Source organism: Anolis sagrei, chromosome 13, assembly GCF_037176765.1.
Source record: "Anolis sagrei isolate rAnoSag1 chromosome 13, rAnoSag1.mat, whole genome shotgun sequence".
Taxonomy (NCBI): Eukaryota; Metazoa; Chordata; class Lepidosauria; order Squamata; family Dactyloidae; genus Anolis; species Anolis sagrei.
This window is the reverse complement of record NC_090033.1, coordinates 18,961,162-18,976,161: the sequence shown is the minus strand read 5'-3', so window position 1 is coordinate 18,976,161 and position 15,000 is coordinate 18,961,162. Positions and strand designations below refer to the sequence as shown.

At 30.6% G+C, this 15,000-nt stretch overlaps 1 protein-coding gene across 1 annotated transcript in view; it reads right to left on the bottom strand.

The window, feature by feature from the left end:
- PDPN (podoplanin) overlaps positions 1–15,000 on the bottom strand; it is a 37,166-nt gene that overhangs the window by 16,172 nt on the left and 5,994 nt on the right. The window contains exons 2-3 of the mRNA XM_060759081.2: positions 7,026–7,102; positions 6,863–6,944 (exon numbers count right to left, since the gene is read on the bottom strand). Coding sequence (XP_060615064.2) covers positions 6,863–6,944; positions 7,026–7,102 — 159 coding nt within the window. The remainder of the gene's footprint in view (positions 1–6,862; positions 6,945–7,025; positions 7,103–15,000) is intronic.

Here is a 15,000-nt window from a genome sequence, read left to right as displayed (position 1 = left end):
ATTCATATTATAATATTATTATCATCATCATATTATATTATTCATATTATTTTAATTTAATTTTTTTTTAAAAATAAAATAATTAAAAGAAAATACTATTATTAATATTTTTCTTTTCTTTTAATTACTGTATTTTATTTTAGATAAATTAAATGCAATAATCATATGAATAAAATAATAATATATTATCTTAATATTATATTTATTGTATATTTTATTAATATTATTTATATTATATTATTATTATTATTTTAATTTAAGTTTTAAATAATAAAATAAAATAATTAAAAGAAAAAAGAAAATCATAATTATATAAATAAAATATTATTTTATTAATATTATTTTCTTTTCTTTTAATTACTGTATTTTATTTTAAATAGATTAAATGCAATAATAATAGGAATAAAATAATAGCAATAATATTAATAAAATAATAATATATCGTATTAATATTACATTTATTGTATATTATATTATATATTATTAATATTATATTAATTTATTTTTTAAAAAATAAAATAAAATGATTAAAAGAAAAAAGAAAATAATAATAATATAAATAAAATAAGTATTATTTTATTCATATTCTTTTCTTTTCTTTTAATTACTGTATTTTATTTTAAATAAAAAATATTTTATTGTTATTTTATTATATTCTTAATATATAGTTAATATAATATTATCATATTATATATTTTATTAATATATTTTATTATTATATTATCATATTATTATTTTATTGTTACTGTTATGATCTCATTATATAAAATATGATATTTATATTATATTTTTATTATTGCATTATATTCTAAATACTATAATCTTAATATTACATTATTTTTACTTTCTTAATATATTATTAGTTTTATTATTTTATCATATTTGTAATAGTATATTCTAAAATTATTATTATTATTATTATTATTATTATTATTATTATATAAGCGAGCATCATCATGGAAATAATGGACTTTTTGCTGATATTTTTCATGATTATTTTTGTGAATATTTTCATGATTATTTTTGTGAATATTTTCATGATTATTTTTGCAAATATTTTCATGATTATTTTTGCAAATATTTTCATGATTATTTTTGTGAATATTTTCATGATTATTTTTCTGAATATTTTTCATGATTATTTTTCTGAATATTTTTCATGATTATTTTTGCAAATATTTTCATGATTATTTTTGCGAATATTTTCATGATTATTTTTGTGAATATTTTCATGATTATTTTTGTGAATATTTTCATGATTATTTTTGTGAATATTTTCATGATTATTTTTGCGAATATTTTCATGATTATTTTTGCGAATATTTTCATGATTATTTTTGCGAATATTTTTCATGATTATTTTTGCGAATATTTTCATGATTATTTTTGCGAATATTTTCATGATTATTTTGGGGAATATTTTCATGATTATTTTTGGGAATATTTTCATGATTATTTTTGGGAATATTTTCATGATTATTTTTGGGAATATTTTCATGATTATTTTTGGGAATATTTTCATGATTATTTTTGCGAATATTTTCATGATTATTTTTGCGAATATTTTTCATGATTATTTTTGCGAATATTTTCATGATTATTTTTGCGAATATTTTCATGATTATTTTGGGGAATATTTTCATGATTATTTTTGCGAATATTTTCATGATTATTTTTGCGAATATTTTCATGATTATTTTTGCGAATATTTTTCATGATTATTTTTGCGAATATTTTCATGATTATTTTTGCGAATATTTTCATGATTATTTTGGGGAATATTTTCATGATTATTTTTGGGAATATTTTCATGATTATTTTTGGGAATATTTTCATGATTATTTTTGGGAATATTTTCATGATTATTTTTGGGAATATTTTCATGATTATTTTTGGGAATATTTTCATGATTATTTTTGGGAATATTTTCATGATTATTTTTGGGAATATTTTCATGATTATTTTTGTGAATATTTTCATGATTATTTTTGCGAATATTTTCATGATTATTTTTGGGAATATTTCCATGATTATTTTTGCGAATATTTTCATGATTATTTTTGTGAATATTTTCATGATTATTTTTGCGAATATTTTCATGATTATTTTTGCGAATATTTTCATGATTATTTTTGCGAATATTTTCATAATTATTTTTGTGAATATTTTCATGATTATTTTTGTGAATATTTTCATGATTATTTTTGCGAATATTTTCATGATTATTTTTGCGAATATTTTCATGATTATTTTTGGGAATATTTCAATGATTATTTTTCTGATTATTTTCATGATTATTTTAGCAATATTTTTTCATGATTATAATTGGGAAAATTTCCATGATTATTTTTGAGAATATTTCCATGATTATTTCTGGGAATATTTCTTCATGATTATTTTTGGGAATGTTTCTATGATTATTTTTGAGAATATTTTTATGATTATTTTGGGGATTATTTTTCATGATTATTTTTGAGAATATTTCCAAGATTACTTTTTGGAAAATTTTCATGATTATTTTTGGGAATAATTTTCCTGATTATTTTTGGGAATATTTTCGGGATTTTTTTCATGATAAGTTTTGGGAATATTTTTCCATGATTATTTTTGTATTTTTAATGATTATTTTTGGGAATATTTTCATGATTATTTTTGCGAATATTTTCATGATTATTTTTGCGAATATTTTCATGATTATTTTTGGGAATATTTTCATGATTATTTTTGAGATATTTCCATGATTATTTTTGCGAATATTTTCATGATTATTTTTGTGAATATTTTCATGATTATTTTTGCGAATATTTTCATGATTATTTTTGTGAATATTTTCATGATTATTTTTGCGAATATTTTCATGATTATTTTTGTGAATATTTTCATGATTATTTTTGCGAATATTTTTCATGATTATTTTTGTGAATATTTTCATGATTATTTTTGTGAATATTTTCATGATTATTTTTGTGAATATTTTCATGATTATTTTTGAGAATATTTCAATGATTATTTTTCTGATTATTTTCATGATTATTTTAGCAATATTTTTTCATGATTATTATTGGGAAAATTTCCATGATTATTTTTGAGAATATTTCCATGATTATTTTTAGGAATATTTTTATGATTATTTTTGAGAATATTTCCATGATTATTTTTGGGAATATTTTTAGTTATTATTTTTGGGCATATTTCCATGATTATTTTTCTGAATATTTTCATGATTATTTTTGGGAATATCTTTCATGGTTATTTTTGAGAATATTTCCATGATTATTTCTAGGAATATTTTTTCATGATTATTATTGGGAATATTTTTCCTGATTATGTTTGGGAATATTTTTTTCATGATTATTTTTGGGAATATTTTTTCCTGATTATTTTGGGGAATATTTTTCCTGATTATTTTTATCATTATTATTGGGAATATTTTCACAATTATTTCTGGGAATATTTCCATGATTATTTCTGGGAATATTTCTTCATGATTATTTTTGGGAATGTTTCTATGATTATTTTTGAGAATATTTTTATGATTATTTTGGGGATTATTTTTCATGATTATTTTTGAGAATATTTCCAAGATTACTTTTTGGAAAATTTTCATGATTATTTTTGGGAATAATTTTCCTGATTATTTTTGGGTATATTTTCGGGATTTTTTTCATGATAAGTTTTGGGAATATTTTTCCATGATTATTTTTGTATTTTTAATGATTATTTTTGGGAATATTTCCATGATTATTTTTGTGAATATTTTCATGATTATTTTTGTGAATATTTTCATGATTATTTTTGCGAATATTTTCATGATTATTTTTGCGAATATTTCCATGATTATTTTTGCGAATATTTTCATGATTATTTTTGTGAATATTTTCATGATTATTTTTGTGAATATTTTCATGATTATTTTTGCGAATATTTTCATGATTATTTTTGTGAATATTTTCATGATTATTTTTGTGAATATTTTCATGATTATTTTTGTGAATATTTTCATGATTATTTTTGCGAATATTTTCATGATTATTTTTGTGAATATTTTCATGATTATTTTTGCGAATATTTTCATGATTATTTTTGTGAATATTTTCATGATTATTTTTGCGAATATTTTCATGATTATTTTTGCGAATATTTTCATGATTATTTTTGTGAATATTTTCATGATTATTTTTGCGAATATTTTCATGATTATTTTTGCGAATATTTTCATGATTATTTTTGTGAATATTTTCATGATTATTTTTGTGAATATTTTCATGATTATTTTTGTGAATATTTTCATGATTATTTTTGTGAATATTTTCATGATTATTTTTTGAATATTTTTCATGATTATTTTTGTGAATATTTTCATGATTATTTTTGTGAATATTTTCATGATTATTTTTGTGAATATTTTCATGATTATTTTTTGAATATTTTTCATGATTATTTTTGCGAATATTTTCATGATTATTTTTGTGAATATTTTCATGATTATTTTTGCGAATATTTTCATGATTATTTTTGTGAATATTTTCATGATTATTTTTGTGAATATTTTTCATGATTATTTTTGTGAATATTTTCATGATTATTTTTGTGAATATTTTCATGATTATTTTTGCGAATATTTTCATGATTATTTTTGCGAATATTTTCATGATTATTTTTGCGAATATTTTCATGATTATTTTTGCGAATATTTTTCATGATTATTTTGTGAATATTTTCATGATTATTTTTGTGAATATTTTCATGATTATTTTTGTGAATATTTTTCATGATTATTTTTGTGAATATTTTCATGATTATTTTTGTGAATATTTTCATGATTATTTTTGCGAATATTTTTCATGATTATTTTTGTGAATATTATTTATTATTTATTATTTATTATTTATTATTTATTATTTATTATTTATTATTTATTATTTATTATTTATTATTTATTATTTATTATTTATTATTTATTATTTATTATTTATTATTTATTAATAATAATAATCCCTTGTTCCTGCTCAACCAAGACTCCTCGATCCCTTTTGCATGGACACGAGATGCAGCCTAGGACGGCCTTGGCCTTGACCTCTCTCTCTCATGTTGCATTCGAGACGCTTGCAGTGCGCTGGACGCTGGCTTTGCAACAGAGATCCTGCGACATTTCCCACCCGGCTCCAGTTACATAGGAATGCCTCTGGATCCGGCTCATTAGCATGCCTTGAGGGTCATATAAGGAGGGCTCGGCGGCTCCAGAGAGCGCATGGACGCCTTGATGGAGTTCACAACATGCGCGCCTTGGCTCAGAGTTGGATTGGGACCAAAGCCACGAGGAAGCTAATTTTAGCCTGATGGCCGGTCCATTAAGGTTGTGATCTCAGTGTCAATTTGAGGTCGGAAGTATTCTTATTCTTCTTATTATTATTCTCTTAAAATATTATTATACTATTATTATTATTCTATTAAAATATTATTATTATTATTATTATTATTCTAACAAAATATTGTACTATTATTAAAATATTATTAAAATATTATTATACAATTATTATTATTATTCTCTTAAAATATTATTATAATATTATATCATTACATTATATATTATTAATAGAATAATAATAATAATAATAATAATAATAATAATAATAATAATAATATAACATAAATAAGAATAAACAATAGTTATTCTCTTTCTTTGGTTGTTAATGGCCTATAATATGTTTTAATAATAATAATAATAATAATAATAATAATAATAATAATATAACATAATAAAAAACAATTATTATTCTCTTTCTTTGGTTGTTAATGGCCAATAATAATGATGATAATAATAATGGTAAGAATAATAATAATATAATAACAATATAATAATAATAATATAATAATAACATAAATAATAAAAACAATAATTATTCTCTTTCTTTGGTTGTGAATGGCCTATAATATATTCATATAATAATAATAATACTAATAATACTACTACTAATAATAAATAACAATAATTATTTCCTTTCTTTGGTTGTGGTCTATAATATATTCAAATAATAATAATAATAAAACAATAATTATTCTCTTTCTTTGGTTGAGAATGGCCTATAATATATTCAATAATAATAATAATAATAATAATAATAATAATAATAGTAATAATAATAATAAAATAACATAAATAATAATAAACAATAGTTATTCTCTTTCTTTGGTTGTGAATGGCCTATAATATTTTCAAATAATAATAATAATAATAAAATAAAAAATAGTTGTTCTCTTTCTTTGGTTGAGAATGGCCTATAATATATTCAATAATAATAATAATAATAATAATAGTAATAATAATAATAAAATAACATAAATAATAATAAACAATAGTTATTCTCTTTCTTTGGTTGTGAATGGCCTATAATATATTCAAATAATAATAATAATAATAATCATAAAAAACAATAATTATTCTCTTTCTTTGGTTGTGAATGGCCAATAATATATTAAAATAATAATAATAATAATAATAATAATAATATAATATAACAATAATAATATAATAACATAAATAATAAAAAACAATAATTATTCTCTTTCTTTGGTTGTGAATGGTCTATAATATATACATATAATAATAATACTAAAATAATAATAATAAAAAACAATAATTATTCCCTTTCTTTGGTTGTGAATGGCCTATAATATATTCATATAATAATAATAATAATAATAATAATAATTATTATTATTATTATTATTATTATTATTATTCTCTTTCTTTGGTTGTGAATTATTATTATTAATATTAGTATTATATTATATTATTCAATTAATATTTTATTATTATTATTATATGATTATTATTTTATCAATATTCATTTTGTCGTACCGTCAGATGTGTCTGGAGGGTCCGGCTCGGTCGCGTTCTGGACGCCGTCTTCGGCGGACGGCAGACTGTCGGTGGTCAGTTCCTAAATGGAGAAACGAGCCATGGGTCATGGGGGGGGGGGCGGAGGTGGGGTGTCCGGAGGAGACGGCCCCCAGATACTGACCTCGGTGGGGCCTTCGGACACTGGCCCCGGGTCCGGGTTCCCGGTCAGGGCTTCGTCTTCCAATCCGGGGGTGCTGACTGCAAAAAAGGGGACACAAGGATCGGCGTGAGACCCCAACGAAGACACGGCCAATGTCCAAGCGCTGTCCAGAGTGCTGAACTCCCCTCCTTTCCCTCTCTCTCTCTCCCTCCCTTCCTTCCCAGTGACATGGATGGATGGATGGATGGATATCTACATAGATAGATAGATGGATGGGTAGATAGATAGATAGATAGATAGATAGATAGATAGATAGATAGATAGAGGGATGGATGATACAGATGATGGATGGATGGGTAGGTAGAGATAGATAGATGATGAATAGATGGTACAGGTGATGGATGGATGGATAGACAGGAAGGTAGGTGGTAGGTAGGTAGATGGTACAGATGATGGATAGATAGATAGATAGATAGATAGATAGATAGATAGATAGATAGTTGGTACAGATGATGAATGGATGGGTAGGTAGATAGATGGATGGATATCTACATAGATAGATAGATAGATAGATAGATAGATAGATAGATAGATCCAGATGGTGGATGGATGGATGGATCCAGATGATGGATGGATGGACGGACAGACGGATCGATGGATGGATAGTACAGATGATGGATGGATGGATAGATAGATAGATAGATAGATAGATAGATAGATGGTACAGGTGATGGATGGATGGATGGATGGATGGATGGATAGATGGATGGATATCTACATAGATCGATAGATAGATAGATAGATAGATAGATAGATAGATAGATAGAGGGATGGATGATACAGATGATGGATGGATGGGTAGGTGGGTAGGTGGAGATAGATAGATGATGAATAGATGGTACAGGTGATGGATGGATAGACAGGAAGGTAGGTGGTAGGTAGGTAGATGGTACAGATGATGGATAGATAGATAGATAGATAGATAGATAGATAGATAGATAGATAGTTGGTACAGATGATGAATGGATGAGTAGGTAGATAGATGGATGGATATCTACATAGATAGATAGATAGATAGATAGATAGATAGATAGATCCAGATGGTGGACGGATGGATGGATCCAGATGATGGATGGATGGACGGACAGACGGATCGATGGATGGATAGTACAGATGATGGATGGATGGATGGATGGATGGATAGATAGATAGATAGATAGATAGATAGATAGATAGATAGATGGTACAGGTGATGGATGGATAGATAGATGGATGGATATCTACATAGATAGATAGATAGAGGGATGGATGGATGATACAGATGATGGATGGATGGATGGATGGATGGATAGATAGATAGATAGATAGATAGATAGATAGATAGATAGATAGATGGTACAGGTGATGGATGGATAGATAGATGGATGGATATCTACATAGATAGATAGATAGAGGGATGGATGGATGATACAGATGATGGATGGATGGATGGATGGATGGATGGATAGATAGATAGATGAATAGATGGTACAGGGGATGGATGGATGGATAGACAAGGAGGTAGGTGGTAGGTAGATGGTACAGGTGATGGATGGATAGATAGATAGATAGATAGATAGATAGATAGATAGATAGATAGATCAATCCAGATGGTGGACGGATGGATGGATCCAGATGATGAATGGATAGACGGATCGATGGATGGATAGTACAGATGATGGATGGATGGATGGATGGATGGATAGATAGATAGATAGATAGATAGATAGATAGATAGATAGATAGATGGTACAGGTGTTGGATGGATGGATAGATGGATGGATATCTACATAGATAGATAGATAGATAGATAGATAGATAGATAGATAGATAGATAGATGGATGATACAGATGATGGATGGATGGATGGATGGATGGATGGATGGATAGATAGATAGATAGATAGATAGATAGATAGATAGATAGAGGGATGGATGGATGATACAGATGATGGATGGATGGATGGATGGATGGATGGATAGATAGATAGATAGATAGATAGATAGATAGATAGATGAATAGATGGTACAGGGGATGGATGGATGGATAGACAAGGAGGTAGGTGGTAGGTAGGTAGATGGTACAGGTGATGGATAGATGGATGGATGGATGGATAGATAGATAGATAGATAGATAGATAGATAGATAGATGGTACAGGTGATGGATGGGTGGGTAGGTAGACAGGTAGGTATGTAGGTAGATGATACAGATGATGGATGGATGGATAGACAGACAGACAGACAGACACATACGCTGTCCAGAGTGCTGAACTCCCCTCCTTTCTCTCTCCCTTCCTTCCCAGTGACATCACCAAGGGCCACTTCACCTAGCAACAAGGTACTTCGACTAGCAAGTCGGTTCTGTGATATCACAGAGGGACACTTCACCTGGGTACAGAAGATTCATTGACTAGCAACCGTCGGTTCAGTGATATCACAGAGGGGCACTTCACCTGGTAACAGACAATCCAGGGATGGATGATACAGATGATGGATGGATGGGTAGGTAGAGATAGATAGATGATGAATAGATGGTACAGGTGATGGATGGATGGATAGACAGGAAGGTAGGTGGTAGGTAGGTAGATGGTACAGATGATGGATAGATAGATAGATAGATAGATAGATAGATAGATAGTTGGTACAGATGATGAATGGATGAGTAGGTAGATAGATGGATGGATATCTACATAGATAGATAGATAGATAGATAGATAGATAGATAGATAGATCCAGATGGTGGACGGATGGATGGATCCAGATGATGGATGGATGGACGGACAGACGGATCGATGGATGGATAGTACAGATGATGGATGGATGGATGGATGGATGGATAGATAGATAGATAGATAGATAGATAGATAGATAGATAGATGGTACAGGTGATGGATGGATAGATAGATGGATGGATATCTACATAGATAGATAGATAGAGGGATGGATGGATGATACAGATGATGGATGGATGGATGGATGGATGGATAGATAGATAGATAGATAGATAGATAGATAGATAGATAGATGGTACAGGTGATGGATGGATAGATAGATGGATGGATATCTACATAGATAGATAGATAGAGGGATGGATGGATGATACAGATGATGGATGGATGGATGGATGGATGGATGGATAGATAGATAGATGAATAGATGGTACAGGGGATGGATGGATGGATACACAAGGAGGTAGGTGGTAGGTAGATGGTACAGGTGATGGATGGATGGATAGATAGATAGATAGATAGATAGATAGATAGATAGATAGATAGATCAATCCAGATGGTGGACGGATGGATGGATCCAGATGATGAATGGATAGACGGATCGATGGATGGATAGTACAGATGATGGATGGATGGATGGATGGATGGATAGATAGATAGATAGATAGATAGATAGATAGATAGATGGTACAGGTGTTGGATGGATGGATAGATGGATGGATATCTACATAGATAGATAGATAGATAGATAGATAGATAGATAGATAGATAGATGGATGATACAGATGATGGATGGATGGATGGATGGATGGATGGATAGATAGATAGATAGATAGATAGATAGATAGATAGAGGGATGGATGGATGATACAGATGATGGATGGATGGATGGATGGATGGATGGATAGATAGATAGATAGATAGATAGATAGATAGATGAATAGATGGTACAGGGGATGGATGGATGGATAGACAAGGAGGTAGGTGGTAGGTAGGTAGATGGTACAGGTGATGGATAGATGGATGGATGGATGGATAGATAGATAGATAGATAGATAGATAGATAGATAGATGGTACAGGTGATGGATGGGTGGGTAGGTAGACAGGTAGGTATGTAGGTAGATGATACAGATGATGGATGGATGGATAGACAGACAGACAGACAGACACATACGCTGTCCAGAGTGCTGAACTCCCCTCCTTTCTCTCTCCCTTCCTTCCCAGTGACATCACCAAGGGCCACTTCACCTAGCAACAAGGTACTTCGACTAGCAAGTCGGTTCTGTGATATCACAGAGGGACACTTCACCTGGGTACAGAAGATTCATTGACTAGCAACCGTCGGTTCAGTGATATCACAGAGGGGCACTTCACCTGGTAACAGACAATCCAGTGATCTATCACTGGTGGCCACTTCACCTGGCACTGCATATGCTTCAACTGGCAACAATCAATTCGGTGATACCACTGAGGGCCACTTCACCTGGCAACAGCATATTAGTGTCTACAGAAATCATTATATAATATAGTCAATTGAAAGGGATCTAGACGTCTTAATAGACCACGAATGAGGTATCTATCTATCTATCGTCATCACGCAAGAAAAGACGAATGCCATTCTAATCTGCATATAGAAATAGAGTGTCTAGGGATGTCATAATATACATATAGAAAGGGATGTAGGAACATTAGAGGATGATGAATGGGTTAACAACAACAACAACAACAACAGAATATAGTGTCTACAGAAGGGGACCTGGCGCTGCCCAGGTGATTAGAGAAAGTGGGTCATGGGGCCTCGGTGTTCCAAGTTTGGTCTTGATTGGTCATTGGTTGAGGGTCGCAGTGGTTTCAGTAAGTGAGTGAAGGTACTGCAAGTCCCATCATCCATGGTCCACTCTCCTTCAAACTGCACCAGGATGTAGAGTGGGTCATGGGGCCTCTGTGTGCCAAGTTTGGTCTTGATTGGTCATTGGTTGAGGGTCGCAGTGGTTTCAGTAAGTGAATGAAGGTACTGCAAGTCCCATCATCCATGGTCCACTCTCCTTCAAACTGCACCAGGATGTAGAGTGGGTCATGGGGGCTCTGTGTGCCAAGTTTGGTCTTGATTGGTCATTGGTTGAGGGTTGCAGTGGTTTCAGTAAGTGAGTGAAGGTACTGCAAGTCCCATCATCCATGGTCCACTCTCCTTCAAACTGCACCAGGATGTAGAGTGGGTCATGGGGCCTCTGTGTGCCAAGTTTGGTCTTGATTGGTCATTGGTTGAGGGTCGCAGTGGTTTCAGTAAGTGAATGAAGGTACTGCAAGTCCCATCATCCATGGTCCACTCTCCTTCAAACTGCACCAGGATGTAGAGTGGGTCATGGGGGCTCTGTGTGCCAAGTTTGGTCTTGATTGGTCATTGGTTGAGGGTCGCAGTGGTTTCAGTAAGTGAATGAAGGTACTGCAAGTCCCATCATCCATGGTCCACTCTCCTTCAAACTGCACCAGGATGTAGAGTGGGTCATGGGGCCTCTGTGTGCCAAGTTTGGTCTTGATCGGTCATTGGATGAGGGTCGCAGTGGTTTCAGTAAGTGAGTGAAGGTACTGCAAGTTCCATCATCCATGATCCACCCTCCTCCAAACTGAAACAGGATGTAGAGTGGGTCATGGGGGCTCTGTGTGCCAAGTTTGGTCTTGATTAGTCATTGGTTGAGGGTCGCAGTGGTTTCAGTAAGTGAGTGAAGGTACTGCAAGTCCCATCATCCATGGTCCACCCTCCTCCAAACTGCACCAGGATGTAGAGTGGGTCATGGGGGCTCTGTGTGCCAAGTTTGGTCTTGATTGGTCATTGGATGAGGGTCGCAGTGGTTTCAGTAAGTGAATGAAGGTACTGCAAGTCCCATCATCCATGGTCCACCCTCCTCCAAACTGCACCAGGATGCAGAGTGGGTCATGGGGGCTCTGTGTGCCAAGTTTGGGCCCCATGGTTGGCCCCTTGCTATGAGAAAGGGGTTGGTTTGGATGCCCTTGGGATGCCCCATAGTTGGATCTTTTGAGTTCTATAACAGATGTTGGTCTTCTTCTGAATGTGCACAGACTACATTATCATCAGCATATGGGAGTTCTATATCAGATGTTGTAGATCATTTTCTGAATGAGCCCAGACTACGTTATCATCAGCATATGGGAGTTCTATAACAGATGTTGTAGGTCTTCTTCTGAATGAGCCCAGACTACATTATCATCAGCATATGGGAGTTCTATAACAGATAATGTAGGTCTTCTTCTGAATGAGCCCAGACTACCTTATCATCACCATATGGGAGTTCTATAACAGATGATATAAGTCTTCTTCTGAATGTGCACAGACTACCTTATCATCAGCATATGGGAGTTCTATAACAGATGATGTAGGTCTTCTTCTAAATGAGCCCAGACTACCTTATCATCAGCATATTGGAGTTCTATATCAGATGATGTAGGTCTTCTTATAAATGAGCCCAGACTACCTTATCATCAGCATATGGGAGTTCTATAACAGATGATGTAGGTCTTCTTCTGAATGAGCCCAGACTACATTATCATCAGCATATGGGAGTTCTATATCAGATGATGTAGGTCTTCTTCTGAATGAGCCCAGACCAAACTATCATCAGCATATGGGAGTTCTATAACAGATGATGTAAGTCTTCTTCTGAATGTGCACAGACTACGTTATCATCTGCGTATTGGAGTTCTAGGCTGCACTGATAGGAATAGCTTTGAATTTGAACCAGGGGGAGGGAGGGGGGCTTCCAACCTGGTGCAATTTCCGTCTGGTCAGCCAGGCTGGATGACCCCAACCCTCCCTCGTTTCCCTTTGGCTCATCCTCTCTTTCGGGTCTCCTTCCCTTCCTCCCAACGTATTCATTACTGTGAGCAGCAGGAAGGAAGGACGAGAGCGAGAGAAGATGAGCTTGACCTGCAATAAATAACAATAATATCAGGTGCCCCACGCTTTGCTTGACCTTTGCATTCCTGAGCCTCATGTGTATAATCTTTGGTAAACATTGCCTGCATTCCAGTCATAAGAATTTTCATGATTATTTTGGGGAATATTTTTTTCATGATTATTGTTGGGAATATTTTTTCATGATTATTTTTGGGAATATTTCTATGATTATTTTTCAGAATAATTTCCCTTACTATTATTTTGAATATATTCGTGATTATTTTGAGGATATTTATTTTAGGAATATTTCCATGATTATTTTTGGGAATATTTTCCTGATTATTATTGGGAATATTTTTTCATGATTATTTTTGGGAATATTTTTCCTGATTATTGGGAATATTTTATCCTGATTATTTTGGGAATATTTTTATGATTATTATGGGGAATATTTTCATGATTATTATTGGGAATATTTCCATGATTATTTTTGAGAATATTTTATGATTATTTTTCTGAATATTTTCATTATTATTTTTCAGAATATTTTCATGATTATTTTTGGGAATATTTTTATGATTATTATTGGGAATATTTTCATGAATATTTCTGGGAATATTTCTTCATGATTATTTCTGGGAATATTTTTAATGATTATTTTTGGGAATATTTTCATGATTATTTTAGGAATATTTTTTCATCATTATTTTTGGGAATATTTCCTCATGATAATTTTGGGAATATTTCCATGATTATTTTAGGGAATATTTTAATGATTATTTTGGGAATATTTTCATGATATTTTTCTGAATATTTTCATGATTCTTTTTGGGAATATTTCCATGATTATTTTTGAGAATATTTCCGTGATTATTTTTGGGAATAATTTTCCTGCTTATTTTTGGGAATTATTTTCCTGAGTATTTTTGGGAATATTTTCCTGCTTATTTTTGGGAATATTTTCATGATTATTATTGGGAATATTTTTTCATGATTATTTCTGGAAATATTTTTTCATGATTATTTTTGGGAATATTTTATCCTGATTATTTTATGATTTTTTTTTCATGATTACTTTTGGGAATTTTTATCCTGATTATTTTAGGCATATTTTTCCATGATTATTTTTGGGAATACTTTTCCATGAATAGTTTTGAGAATATTTCTTCATGATAATTTTTGGGAATTTTTTTTCATGATTATTTTGTAAGTATTTTAATAGATATTAATTAGATAGATAGATCTAATATTCATTTTAGTGAATATTATTTTGGGGGATGTTTCCATGATTATTTTGGGAATATTTTTTCATGA